At 35.0% G+C, this 14,672-nt stretch overlaps 1 protein-coding gene across 5 annotated transcripts in view; it reads left to right on the forward strand.

Moving 5' to 3' along the window:
• Nucleotides 1–14,402, forward strand: part of DGLUCY (D-glutamate cyclase) — a 49,552-nt gene extending 35,150 nt beyond the window's left edge. For 4 of the 5 annotated variants that reach the window (XM_074908544.1, XM_074908545.1, XM_074908546.1 and 1 more), the window contains exons 10-13: nt 987–1,135; nt 6,416–6,535; nt 7,628–7,779; nt 12,354–14,402. In XM_074908544.1, the coding sequence (XP_074764645.1) occupies nt 987–1,135; nt 6,416–6,535; nt 7,628–7,779; nt 12,354–12,497 (565 nt within the window). In that variant the 3' untranslated portion in view covers nt 12,498–14,402. The remainder of the gene's footprint in view (nt 1–986; nt 1,136–6,415; nt 6,536–7,627; nt 7,780–12,353) is intronic. The other variant, XR_012633801.1, reaches the window with a different exon arrangement.
• The last annotated feature ends 270 nt before the right edge of the window (nt 14,403–14,672 follow it).

Below are 14,672 nucleotides of genomic sequence, written 5' to 3' on the forward strand. Positions count from 1 at the left end.
TTTAATAAAAAGATGTTTCACTCTGGTATTTGCTTCATCAGTTCCCATTTCTTACCACATGTTAGTATATGCTCTAACTGTTATTGTGGTTGTAATAGTATGCCTGAAACTGTCTTAATATTTTATGTATTGTTTTAAAAATGTGTTTTATAGCTATGCATAACATAATTTCAGCCAGTTTCTATTTCAATTGATCCCACAGTCCCAAAAAGCTAAAGTAAGTGTTTCTTTAAAATTGACAAGTAACTTGCTTAAGATCGCTAGAACCACTGTAGATATCCATCCACAAGAACATGAAGTAACTCAGCACAATTAGTAACTTCTTGACAGTAAAATTGGAGAAACAAAAGCAAAATAACTTAATTCTAAGATACAGTGGCTGAACCGAGTACTAAAATTCTGCTTAAAATGTAGGACATCTGCTGTACATCTGTCTACTTTCATAACTAGCAAAATAGCCACAGACAAAGAAATAATCCCCAAAGTCCAAAGACCGAAACCAAAAAACTCCCTAAATGGAAACAAATTAACATTTGCCAAACAACGTACTTCAAGCAGAGACTATATTTGCACTAACAAGGATTTAGATGATCATTAATTTGCCACGTTTTTGTTTTCTTTGAAAACACTTATAGAGACTGAGGTCTGACAAGATATGTATTTTAACATGAAACAGAGCAAGGCCAGATGGCTGACCCAAAGAGTTACGGGTTAGAAGGATTTCAAGAACTTCACCATTTCTTAGTGGCAAATGTGGTTTGACAGAGTTGCACTAAAGGTATAAAGAAACTAGACTAATCTTTAAAAAGAAACTGTAGAGAACTATATTCAGAAATAATAAAACAGTATCCAAGTTTTACCTTGAATCACAACAGTCGAAAGTTAGAACGAAGCACAACAGGAGAAGCAGTCAACAGAAGACTTTGTTATGTGAAAAATCATAGCTTTGACTCTTTTACTCTGTTTTTTCACTTGTGGCTAACCAGATTTGATCACCTGATAGCAATAGAGCGTGCTGGGATGGCTGCTGATGGCAATTACTACAATGCCAGGAAAGTTAACATCAAACATCTTGTGGATCCGATAGATGAACTATTTTTAGCTGCACAAACCATTCCAGGAGTCACAACAACAGGTACGTGTGAGTTTGTGTTATACTCTCAGAAGCAAGAGAAAAACAAAACAGGAACTACTGGAAGGGAAGGGAAGGGGAGCAGGAGGCAGGTGCTGAATAACTGCTTGAGAGCTGCAGCTGTTTGTTGTGGGTGAATTTAAAGAGACCGTTGCTGGAGAAAAATGACAAGTTTCTATTGAAGGGTTTGCACAGCTGAAAAAAAAATGGAGGAGTTGATTTCAAAGTTCTTTAAGGACAAAAAAGGAAGCCCAGATGTCTTACCTATACATCAATGTGTGTCCATACACTTTTCTAAGTGTATTCGTGGTTTAATCCCATCCAGCAACGAAGCACCATGTAGTTGCTTGTTCATTCCTCCCCTCTCCCAGTGGGACAGGGAGGAGAACTGAACAAAAGTAAAACACATTGGCTGAGATAAGAACAGCTTAATAACTAAAATAAAATATAACAATAAAAACTATAAAATATAATAGCAATTACAATAATTAGAACAAAAAGGAATATAACAAAAAGAGGTAAATAAAACCCAAGACAAGTGATGCACAATGCAGTTGCTCAGCACTCGTTGACTGATGCCCAAGAAACAATTCACCCCTCCTGGCCCACTCCCCGCAGTTTATATACTGAGCATGAAGTTCTATGATACAGGGTATCCCTTCGGCTAGTTTGGGTCAGCTGTCCTGGCCATGGTCCCTCCCAGCTTTTTGTACACCTGCTTGCTGACAGAGTATCGGAAACTAAAACAATCCTTAACATGTTGCTTAGTAGGGCTTATTCTAACTAAAACATCAGTGTGTTATCAACATTGATTTTTGACACTGACTGTGTTTTGTATTTTATGTGTGAAAAGCAGCATAGAAAGCAAATGACTATTGAATGGAAACATTACATATTAAAATATTATAGCTATTTTTATCTTTATTACACCTTTATTAAAACAGCAATCTGGACAGAATCTTAGTTTATATTGTCTTTTAGGAATACATTCTCTTAAGCAGGGATTGCATATTTGCACCTACTATAACAGTGCCTTCTCTAACAAAATATACAGTAATAATCTTTAAAGGAGCACATTGTCCTTCCAGCCTAAACTACATTAGCATTGACTAATACATCTAATAAGAATGCTTTTGTCAACATGGTGCTCCTCTCTTTTGTCAATAATCCTTTTTTTTCTGAAAATCTTCTTGTGTCTGGTTTTGAAAATACCATAGATCAAGATGTGTATATGAAGAATTATACAACATCCTTGTACAATCAGATGCTTCCTGCTACACTGTGTGACCCAAAACAATTGGGAGATAAATAATCTATATAAATATTAGAAACAAAATCAGAAATAAGTGTCACAAGATTAGAAATAAGTACCCATGCCAGGCTGATCTTAGTCACATCACAACATGTCTTCTGATCAGGCTTTTTTTCTTCTTGTAGTGCTGTGGACTCACTCCTAAGTATTACTGAAAGCACAGGAGCATTGACTTCTCTGTACTGATGTTTTTCAAATGTTTCCACAGAATTTAGAGCTCCTGCAGGGATAATGCATAGTCTGAGTTCACTGCATTAGAATAATTTAAAAGCTGTATAGGAGAAGAGATCACTGGTATTTTTGTATTATCTTAAAACTTGCAATATATTTTATTTAGATTTAATTCATTTTTTTTCCTATTCTTAGAGAGTAACTTTCAAAAAGAAGCACTCTAGATAGCACTCTGTTGGAAATCTCAGCAGAGAACCAAAGACTGACTGAATAAGGCTAGAAAAAGCTCTCTTTCATAAAGATGTTTAGCAAAATGCCTCAGAGCTTTGTTTGCTGCAGTTAACTTCAATTCTTGTCCCTGATTTTAGACTGTTGATACAAAGACTTGGTCTCTCTAGCTACTTACATAACATCACATCCTGATTCCTTTAATAAAAATACCCTAATCTCTTAAAATATCTCCCAGAGCAGCTCATAGTATATTATTGATTTGGCAGAATTCAGTGTTCTGCAAGGTGGGAATTTGAATCTGTTCAGCAGTTTGTTTTAAACATTCTTTAAATATTCAAATAAATTATGAAAGGTCATTAATTAAAGATACCATGAGCTTGTGAATAAGAAGAAAAGAAGCAGTTACCCAGATTCACTGTGTCCCATTGCTGTCAATTTTCTCTAGAGAAGTCTGTGTACAAAATGACTTAACTCATAGGCTTCAAAAGATAATTAAGGTATCTGCTCTGATCTCCCATGGAATTTGTGTACATGGATATTCTATGCTGGAGGACTAATTGAGTACCTAAAGAAAAACAATAATTGTTTCTTACATTGTCTATCACCTAGTTAACATTTCTTTTTTGCTTATCACACTAACTTTTAATGTCTGTTTTTTAATTTGGTTACAATTTCTTGGGATGGCTGTTGGTTTTTTCAATGTATTTCTGCAAAGCCTATCTTAACAGGGCTCAAATCTGGGCTTTGCATCTTGTCTCTCATTACTGATGATAATATATTGCTGCTGATTATGATAATTTTTTCTGGTGGGGCTATCTTTGACTTTTTCATGGTCAGTAGGAATTTGGAGGCATATATCTAGTTCCAAAATAAAATGTGAATATTGTACAGCATTAGGGCAGAGTACTCAGATAGCTTTATAGACTAGAAAAGAATACTAGAAAGATCAAGTTTTCAGCCTTAAAGAAGTCTTTATATAGTGTGCTCAGTGGTGAGAAGTACTGTGTTAGTAGGTGGAGAGGGGAAATGTTAGAACATTTGTTACATGCTGATTAATTGCTGTCAAGTTTTGCATTTAAAACAAGATCTGTGTTTAAAAAAAATCTGATCTAGGAGTCTGACTACAGACAAATCATGAACAATACCTACAATTCTATGGGTACCAGTATCATAAAAAGTAATGGAGCAAGCAGCAACCTTCAGGAATATACAAAATAAGACATGAAAGACGGAGGTTGAAGGGCTCATTTTCTACAGAAGACTGAAATAAAAGATTAAGAGGTGTTACTGAAACCACATGCTATTTTTTTCAGCTGTCATACAATTGACATAGCTATATGCTATTTATATAGGAGCTAATGAAAAGCTTTCCAAAGTACTGCATGAAAAAATGTGGTCACACATGTTTCTGTTTCATACAAATGATTTTTAGCACAGAAGACTGAAGTTTCCTGCATTTTTCATGAATGTAGTTTCAGAAACCAATGTAATCAGTGAAAAATTGTGTGGAAGATCTGACAGAACTATTTTTCCTCTGCCTGGAAAGCACTCAGGCCTTTAGGAGAAGAGGATTCATCTTGTCTATTTTCAGACATCTATATTTGAGACGTCTGCTTTGGGGTGAGATGAACTGAATGTTTGAAGGGTCTGTTTCTCTCTGCTGACTTTAAAAGAAGTCTAGCTGACTGGCTTATGTTTAGATGGCTGCCTTTTGTTGGGCGAATCTCACTCTGGAAATCTACAGTAAAACGTAGTCCTCTGCTGACATGTAGAGGAAGAAGAAAACAGACGGTACAGGAAAATTTTCAGTGTGGTCTTCTTTTGGTCCCAGCGTATTGCTAATGGGATCCATCCACAGCAGTAGATCTACTAACTGCATAACCATCCTGGTGACAGGACTTCCACAAAGACAAGAAGTGCAAAGCAAGGCTGATACAAAAAAACCCTGAGCAACAGACGAGTATCTTTTAGTTAAAGAAACTGTTGATGATTTTCAAATTAAAAGAATTCATTTTAGCCCTTTTAAAGAATTTTAAGAGCAAAATTTTGGATTTTGAAAATTGAAACGTTGTGTGGATTCTTACAAAAGAGTAGCTACAATATTTATATATGGTGATAGAGGCACCATGATTATGTCATTACCTATTTGAAAAGTACTACCAACAAGCAGATTTTAGAAAGCACCATTAAATCCCAACACTGAAATAAATGTGGACAGATTGTTAAAACAGATGAGAAAAAAAATTAACTGTTCCATGGCAAATCCTTTTTGTGTGTCAGTTATGTTCTCCTTGACTATATAGACTTGAGTTAAATAAAACATTGCTGCTGAGAAATAACTTTCAGCTGCACTTAAAGAAGAAATTTGCCACAGACTTATGTGAGATATTTATGCAGGTAATGAAAGTGTTAAATTTATAAATTTTCAGGGCTTGAAGTGTAAATTATAAATACTGTAATTCTCTTCTGTAACTCATGCTATGCATTAGAGAAATTACATTTCAAATTCAAATACAATACATTGCAGTGAGAACTTGGACCTTTTCAATTTTCTGTTTCACAGACATTAACTAGGATTTTTCTATAAAATCTTCAAACTTGAGAAGATGCCATTTAGTCTAGCAGGTGAAAGGGAAATGTTAATTTCCATTTACATAGATGGACTTTTTTTGGTGTTTTTATTTTTATACTATCCAGCTTTCACATAAGCTGCTAGTTTATGTGTTATCCTCGCCTCCAGATCTTTGAATGGCATCTAACGATTTTATGTCCCAAACATAGGGTTGCCTAGAATTTCTCTGAAATTACATAGGTTCCACTGATTTTACTGAAATCACTGAGACACATAGTGTTTCTACTTGACCAACAAAAATCAAGGTCCCACACCTTGAATGTATGAACACTAAAAAAAAAAAGCCAGCTTTTTTTTCATAACTTACTAGAAAAAATGAAAACAGTAATAATACTCAGAGATCAGTTCTTTATACATTGTAGCACAATGATAGTGATCTGTGTAAAACTGCCAGTGCAGTAAGTCCTACATCCACCAAAGTGCTTACATATATTTTTGCTTATCTATCCACAATAATTGCTATTTTTAACCTCTTTTTTTAATTCAAGATTTTAACATACCAAAGTTTTCTATGCTTGCCTTATATAGAATTGTAGGCTAATTTCTCAGGTTTATTTTGGATTTGTTTTCTATCTTCTTTCTCTATTTGTACTAATGTACTTATGCTAATGCATTGTATAGAATGCCTTCCATAAGCAACTTTCCTATCTTAATTCTGTCTGCAATTCATGAGCACTTGATAATTTTGATTTCTTATGCCTGCACCAGTACAGCATATATTGCTTATATACACTTACAGGTTAGCATGTGATAGGTGATGCTTTCAGCTATTTCATTCAGAGTCTTCTGTTTTTAGACACTCGTGATTAAAGAGGATAAATCATCTTGTACGGAGTTATGAACTGTCAGCAACTCTGGGGAAGACCCTGGATGCTTTCTAAATGGATAGTTAGATGCTGGATTCATACTCATTTGGTCTTTTTCTCTTTTAATAAAGGTGTTGGAGATGGAGGAAATGAATTAGGAATGGGCAAAGTACAAGATGCTGTAAAGAAGCATATAAAAAATGGAGACGTTATAGCTTGTGACGTTGAAGCTGATTTTACTATTGTAGCTGGTAAGGGATTTTTTTGGGGGTGGGACAGTTGTTGATGTTTGAGAATATAATTGACAAGATCACATCTGTCTTTCCAACTAATTTTTATTGGCCTTTTCTTTGTATGACCAAGTCATCATTAGCAAACAGATCTGTCTCTGTATTATGTTCATTTTCTGAATAGTTAAGCAACCATGGTTCCAGCAGGAATGCCTGGAAATGAAGGATGTTCCATGAAGAAAGTGCATTTAATTGGAAATAGTTGGGCAAATCCTGAATATTCTTGAAAAATCATACCTTAAATAAAATAACAAGGAAGACTGCAGAAGGGATCTGTGTGGGAATTAAAATGTCTATACACATAGGAATTTTCAGTATAATTGATGAGCTTCTGTGGCTGTGACCCTGTCAGGGTAATCAGTCTTATTGCTCTCACATGAAGAGATGGTAAGTTCTTTCAACAGCCACTTGAGGATAGATGTACATTCATAATGTACAACAAAAGCTGAATGCTATAGTTAAAATTCTGTTCTACCCTAATATCCTAAACAGCATGAAATAAAATTTGCAGTGAAAGAGATGCGTTCAGCAATGACCAATTTATGAAGTGAATGGTCCATATTGTACTTAGGCACAGGTTTCTAGGTTTCTAACCTAGGTATCTAACACTCTCAGTAGCAAACCAGCAATTTGCCTGGTTTAGGATACTTTATCAAAATCTACTACCTCTGCATGGTTAAAAGCAAAAGTCACCAGGCTGTAACACAGCTCCTCACAGCTCATGCACTTCACATTAAGCCAAGGACAGTTGTGTTCTAGACCATGACCATCTGAGTTTTTGCTTGGAAAGACAAACCACAAAGCTAGATGGATACGTGTAGAAATGCAATCTAAAATACTAGTGAAACATTTTAATATGTTAAGCAATAGTGTATTTCTGAAATAAATGTTCCAAATTCATGTCAATATCTAATTTCTATCTACCTTCCATTTCACCATTGCTACATGAAACTCAGTTGTATGTGCCTAATGACTTATGCAGGTTAGGTATCTTTACAGTAACTATTGTTGGGTTTTTTTACAGTTTGGTTTCATAGAGACAGTGTTTTGCAGGGGTCTCTAACTGGGGAGGCTATGCCATTGCATGTGCTCTGTATATTCTCAGCACCTGTGAAATACATGACCGCTACCTGAGGAAAGCAGTTGGGTTTCCACGGTTATCGAAGAAGACAGTCTGGCTATCAGCACTTCCATCGGTTACCAAGGTAATTTCTTAGTGCCAAGGAGTTGTGACTTGCTCGTGACATGTAGATGGAATCATCTACCAGCCACTAAATCCTGTCTGGTCCAGTTCAATAATTTACTTCCACATGGTGTTTTGGTGACTTTTGGGTATCCCTGGTGAACAAGCAGCCACACTGTACTAAGAATATTCTGCAAAGAATGCAAGACAGATTGAAGATAAAAATCTTCAAAAATGAATGTATTTGCGTGCTGTGACTTCAAGCACAAGACAACGTTATGGTTGTATGGGCAGTGCCAGAAATCCTTGTATTGTGATACAGTGATTAAAATTCCCTGTTCACTTCCTTAGCTTCATTCATGATTTTATAAATCTCTGTTGTACCCTCCTTTAGATGTCTCTCTTCCAAAATCAAAAGTCACAATTCTAATACAGAAGCATTCCACACTTCTGATTTTTGCACCTCACTTTTGATTTTTCCACCTTTCTAGTTATGTTAGAAACTTTTTATAATTAGTTCTGAATGTTTTTAAATTAAAGTTGGAGAAAGACTTGAAGATTAATATTTTGTTTTAATGCAGCTCTGAACAGTGTGATATTCTGGGATTGCAAAGGTTTCAGACTGAGAAAAAGTAAAATAACTGAGAGGGGTGAGAAATGACTGTGATCTATGCTTATCCTGCTAAGCAGGTGGCTCTGTTTTTAACCTGGTGGTGTTTAAAAAAAAAAAAAAAAAGTATATATATACACTCAATGATCAAGTAAGGTTTGTTGCACCACATTTGTAATAACTTGGGGACTTTAAACTTCAGTTTTATTGGCAGAATACCTCTATAGAGACTTGGAAAACCCAGTAAGTTTGTGACTTCCAAGAATGCTAAGCAAAATGTAGTATGTCCACCATAGATATCACCCACAAGAGTGGAGCATTTCTCCTGAGAATCTGTGCAAAATTCCAACAAAGCACTTAAGTATTTTAGAGTAGGTCTTACCTTTTTTTTGAATTCTTACTGTTTTCATTTTTCATCTAAAGGTCATAAAGCTGAAGCTGATCCCAATGTTTAGCATAGCCATATAGATGCTTATCCTTTGACTTAAAAAAGCATACGGGAGCTTTCAGTGCAATCTTTTCCAAAAATAGATGAATCACTTTTCACTTTTCCATGTTTTTTTCCAGTTACATCTACTAGTTTTGCCCTTTAAATTAATCTACCCTAAAAACTACTATGATCAAAATTCCTGGTAATGAGATACTGTAATTAAATGTGACAATGCGTACAGGAAATCCTTCTTGTTTTTGTTTTACTAAGCTATACAGCTGAGAATATTGATAATGATCCAATAATGGGCTATTGAGAGTGCAATACTAAAATCTATTGAGATAAAATGAATGGAAACAGTTTTGTGGAGGAAAGAAAATTACAGAATGTCTGACAAGAGAATATGATATCTTTAATTATAAATCACACAACAGTAAACAGTGCAGAAGATTGAACACATTAGTGTTCACATACTCCATTAGTATAAAACAAAATTCAGACTATTTATGTTTATATGGCTACTTTCTGCCCAATCCAGCTTCTTTTAATGCTATAATAATTACCTTAGCAAGATAAAGAGCACCACCACATATACTCGCCTTGGTGTTCATATTTGTAATTGGAAAGAAAACATCTGAAGAAGTGCCTAAGCACCAAACAGCTTTCTTATAATGTGTTTTATTTTTTCTTACAAAAATGGCTTTCCTTCCATGAAAACTATAGATCATAATGACTAAATGAAGACTTCCCCTGAAACACAAAGGTTATTTCTCTGCAGCCTTGTGTTCAAGCACCGCCAGGACTGCACGGCAACAAACCTCAGAATTGTGGAGCTCTCCATTCCCACTGAACAGAATGCTGAGGTTGTTCTAAGTGCATGCATTAGTCTTTACAAATATTTTAATAAGAGATACTTGAAAATCTTGTTGAGAACTTGATGAGCAAGAAACAATTTGATCTAAACAATGTTTACTTACCTTGCATTTGTGGAGTTGAATCATAATTACGTTGGTTAATACAATATTGGTTTGATTTTTCAGATGTTCATAGTACTTTTATACTGAAGTGACAATAGGGAAACATATTAATTCATACATATCCAAACATAGCTAATGCTAAACATTCTACAAACAACTCTGCATTTCCTTGCATCTCATGACCAGGTTAATATATCAGGCAGTTGTTCTTTTACTGAACTCTTTATTAATAGCAAGAAATGAACCATATAGTATTTATTTTGAAATTATGACCTATAAGAATATGAATTACTTTATAAATGAGCAATATATAAAGATGTGACATTTCTTTTAGTATTCTTTATTAGCTTTATAATGCATAGGGGAGTTAATTTTCTTGAATAAAGTGCAAATGAACAAGTTCTTTTTCTATTAATTTGATTCTTTTTCTGGTTACCCCACTCCCAACATAATTATTTACTAAAGAGAGAACTGTGAGCAAATTGCAGCACTTTACAGCTAAGGAAGCGTACTGTACATTGTGTATATTCCTTACAAATGGAAACAATAGCATCTGATGATAGAATACAGTTATTCAGGCATAGTTATATAGTATTAAGCAAGCAAGCCTTTTTTTCCCCATGCAGATCAGAGCTCTAACATGTAAAGACGTAGGAGAAACAATTCAAATTAGAAATTACTTTTTGTGTATCCAATTCAGGTGTCTCTTCTGTAACATGAGAGATCTAATTTGCCATTTTGTATATAGATACTCAGTGCTAAGAAAAACCTCTCGTGCAGAAAGATCAGGTGCTTATATTTGCATTCATATATATGATCATTCATATGATATAAACCAATGTATATTTATAATTTTATAAATTACAAAGTAGCACTTTTTATACCACCAATATATCCAGCTAATTTCCTTAAATAGCTGTATCACTGCTGTATTGTTACATGATGTCAAGACTGACACCATGTAATTATGCATGTTTCTGCTTTAATAGAAAACCAGTGCCTCATTTAACTTTGTTGCAGCTAAGAACTAAGATGCATTACCAGGAAATACAAGACAAATCTTTATGAAGTGCATTCAGAAAGCAGATTACCAAAATATACTAAATTCTCTGCTAACTGATCATGCAGTATGTACTTCAATTCTTTCAGAAATGTTTATATTTTGACCATATACTGTTTTATGTAAAATACGACTGTATTGTGTCTAAATTCTGATCTAAAACTATTATATTCCTTATGGTTTAGAAGTCTTCCGAGAAAAAACCCTAACATTTAATAAGATAATATTATTTTAACTTTATAATGTTTTCATCATTAATTTGTGTCCAGGAGATAAAGGATTTTGCTAGAGGCTATTGCACGGGAATATCAAACAAGAAGTATTCAAACCTATAGAACTGTTTGTCAAGGACATTGTTAGGGCTGTTTCAGTAGTGATTTCTATCAAAGCAGGGTCTCAAATTGAAAGAAAACAGTAGGCCAGAAACTAGAACAGGCATTCCTAGGAAAGAAAGGGAAGAAAAGATAGGTATATGATGATTTCAAGGTCTTATGTAAATTACCACAGGGTTGGGGCAGGGGGAAAGCTAAGATGGGACTCAACTTTTTATTTTTCTTAAATTTTTATTAACAGAATTAGTGAAATAAATTCTTTTTATAGTAAACGCTAAGACAGTAAAGAGTTTTACTGTGTGCATTTCATGACAAAAGAAAAGCAAAGCAGTTTATGCCAGACATACGTGCATTTGAAATGAGGTCTTCTAATTTCACCGTTCATAGAACTAGTGTTTTTTTCGGGCTGATTTTATCCCATCTTTTCATCTCGCAATGCTAACTGGCCCATAGCTCACAACTGAGGATTTTGTTCCCTCTGTGTACTTTAACAGCTCAACTTGGAACATCTTTGTTATCTGCTTACATTACCATTAAGCAAGAAAATAAGTGTTATGAATGTAAGATTGAGTTGCAGTTCTAAACAAAGTATGTGCTATTTCGGAGAATCCCAAGGAAGCACAGTTTTAGGGTTTTCTTTTTTTCCCCATCCCTTTCCTAAGCAACCAGATTTCTCATAAAATCAATAGGAGAAAAGAGAACAGAGAGCAAAAGGCATGCAGAGATCATGGAAGATGCAGGAAAGGAAAGTCATTGTACACCCTGTTCAAGTACTGTCTGTAACCATTTTTCCTGATGTATCCCCTTTCCCTTCTGTTCTTTTTCTTTAAATACACAGCTGCTGTGCTGGGGAAATGACAGGTAGTTTTTGAGATACTTTGGGTGGAGGTTCCTCTGATTCTGATTTGTACAACATAGGAACTTGAAACCAGGTAAAAAAGGGTTCATGTTTCTGAATTGACACTAATGTGTGAATTGAGGGAGTGTGGAGAACAATAAATATCACTCAGTAATTAAACAGCAGTCAAGAACATAAGCCTTTTGACACTCCCTAAGTTTCAGATGCTACACATATTCTTTGTCAAAATAGATATGGCCAGTCTCCCCTATAATTAAAATAAAGATCTTGATGAATGCTTTTGTCTGATTCAGGATTTTAATTATATTTTATTTCTTTGGTTTTGAAGGAAGAAAAGCTTCTGAAAACACTCGTGCGGTATGGGGTCCGCAGTGGAAAAACTGCCAGTCTGGAAATGGAGGTGGATGGGCTGCCCTTCTACAACACCCATTCGCTTATGATTGAAAAGCTGCTGCAAGAAACAAAGCAGTGACTGCCCCTAATGATTGCTATATCAAGAGTTGCTCCCATGTTATTTCCTTATTCCCTAGGATCTCACAAGGTATAAAAGATCAGAAATAGATCTTTTCATCTTTTTCATACTTTTCATACTTGGGCTGTGCACAACCTTTCACTGTTATCCTTACAGCTCTGTGAAGTGAGAAGGGGGTATCATCGTGATGATCTGGTCTACCTTACTTTTCTGTAATTTTATAATGGGTAATGGATTGATATTATGTGTAATGATATTATATACTAAGAGGTGATCTGGCTTTTACAAAGAAAGCATGTCATTAAAATGAAATATTATTGCATTGCTGTTCCTGTTTTACTAACCTCATAACTGCAACAGGAAGTAACTCCTGTAGCAACCTGGATTTAAAAATACCTTGCGGTGGGGAGAACAGCTGCACTGGAGAGGGGAGGTTCTAAACAAAAAACCCCAGTAAGTGTTATGGTAGTGAAAAATGTTAAATACAGCTCCCTTGCACACTTCTCTAACACTTTCTTCTTACGGCCGTGGATAGTTTGTGGAAGTGTGAGGAAATAAGGGGAGAGTTTTAACTGAGCTCTTAACAAGTTAGCTTTAACTAATAAAAGTAAGGGCAATGTTGCAGACCTTCCCTGTAAAGGGTACGCTCTACTATTTGCCTCCTTCATATTAGTGGTTTGCCATTTATATATTTTGTCCCTTTCTGTAATACAAAAGGGTCGTACAGAAAGGTTGTAAGCATTTCAGGGTATCCTGTTGTAAAGAACAAATGAATGAAATACATAAATAGTGATTAAAAATTAATGTTTAGAAATGAAAGCATTATTAGAAATTAAAAAACATTTGCATGCAGTATGAAAGAAAATTATGTAAATGGAAATCTAGATGAATTCCAGTTACAGAAATTCAGCTCCTGACAAGACTAAGTGAAGCAAAATTAAATAATATCTCAAAGGCCTACTTATGTTGAACCAGTACATGACAAATGGTTTTGAATTGTGCCTGACTTCTGTCATTTAAAGCTCTGATTTTACTTTAACTCCAGATGAGTGTCAGGGCTTAAGTTCTGCTAGTTGTCAGCCCTTGCAGCAGAGAGGACAGGGTAAATTTTCCACTGCACCTCTCAGGCACCAATGCTTTAGCTGTCATAAAATGATTATAATGGTACAAAAGGCACGCATCAAACCATTGTGCTTTAACAGGATCAAAATGACAGTTGTGTTTAGCCACTGCTAAGGACAGTGGACTTTCAGCAGCCAGAAACACCTTGTATCTCCTTTTCTTTCTGTCACGTGAGTTTGATTTTCCTTCTCTTATGTAAGACAAACACATAACTTTGAGAATGAGAAAAATCAGTTCAACCACAAATACCAGCATACTTTGAACATTAATCTTCTGAAGTCCTTAAGGATACACAGCCTTAAACCAGTTGAAAAAGACTTAAACCAGTTGAACATATGTGAGAGAAAGGTATCTTAATGCCAGACTTGCTGCTAGACATTCAGATTCACCAAAGCTCCCAACATTTATTTTATGGATCAGACATTTCTTTAGATTCATTTTATTTAAAGCCTTCTTAAAGGATGTTGCAGTAAAACTATCTTTGAAATTTCACAATTAGAAAATAGCTCCTTTAGAAGTCTCCAAACTGTCACTATTAAGTAAAATATTTCATATGAATGCTTAAGCTTTTTGTCAAAGCCAGTAACCTTGCAGGATGGCATGTGTTCACTGCTGCACAGAACCCACAAAATTAAATTGGCATAATTTTAAAATGTCTGTTTGGGAAAAGAGGCAGCTGATTTCCTTCTCTGTGTGCTACGTGCTCAGTAGCTTACTGACTTCTTATACTAACAGGTGCAATGTATAATATTCTTTCCAAACACTTTTTGTCAAAAAGACCTAATTTAGTAAGCTTTTCTCTTTTTTTTTCCCCAAAATACAAGTTTTAACAGTCAGATTTCATTAAGAAATATAAAATGTAATAATTTATTTTTTTCTCTAATGTGTGTTTTCAAAATCTCTTCTCATGTTCAGTCCCAAGCACCGTATTTAACACAGTAGCAGCGTGTAGCATATCTCTCGCAACCATAGTGGAACCCAATTGACTATGAGATGGAAAGAAAAGCTCCGAGTGAGCGTTACCTTCCTCCCACATTGGTTACAGTTCTGAAA

The sequence above is a fragment of the Athene noctua genome, chromosome 6, assembly GCF_965140245.1.
Source record: "Athene noctua chromosome 6, bAthNoc1.hap1.1, whole genome shotgun sequence".
Lineage (NCBI taxonomy): Eukaryota > Metazoa > Chordata > Aves > Strigiformes > Strigidae > Athene > Athene noctua.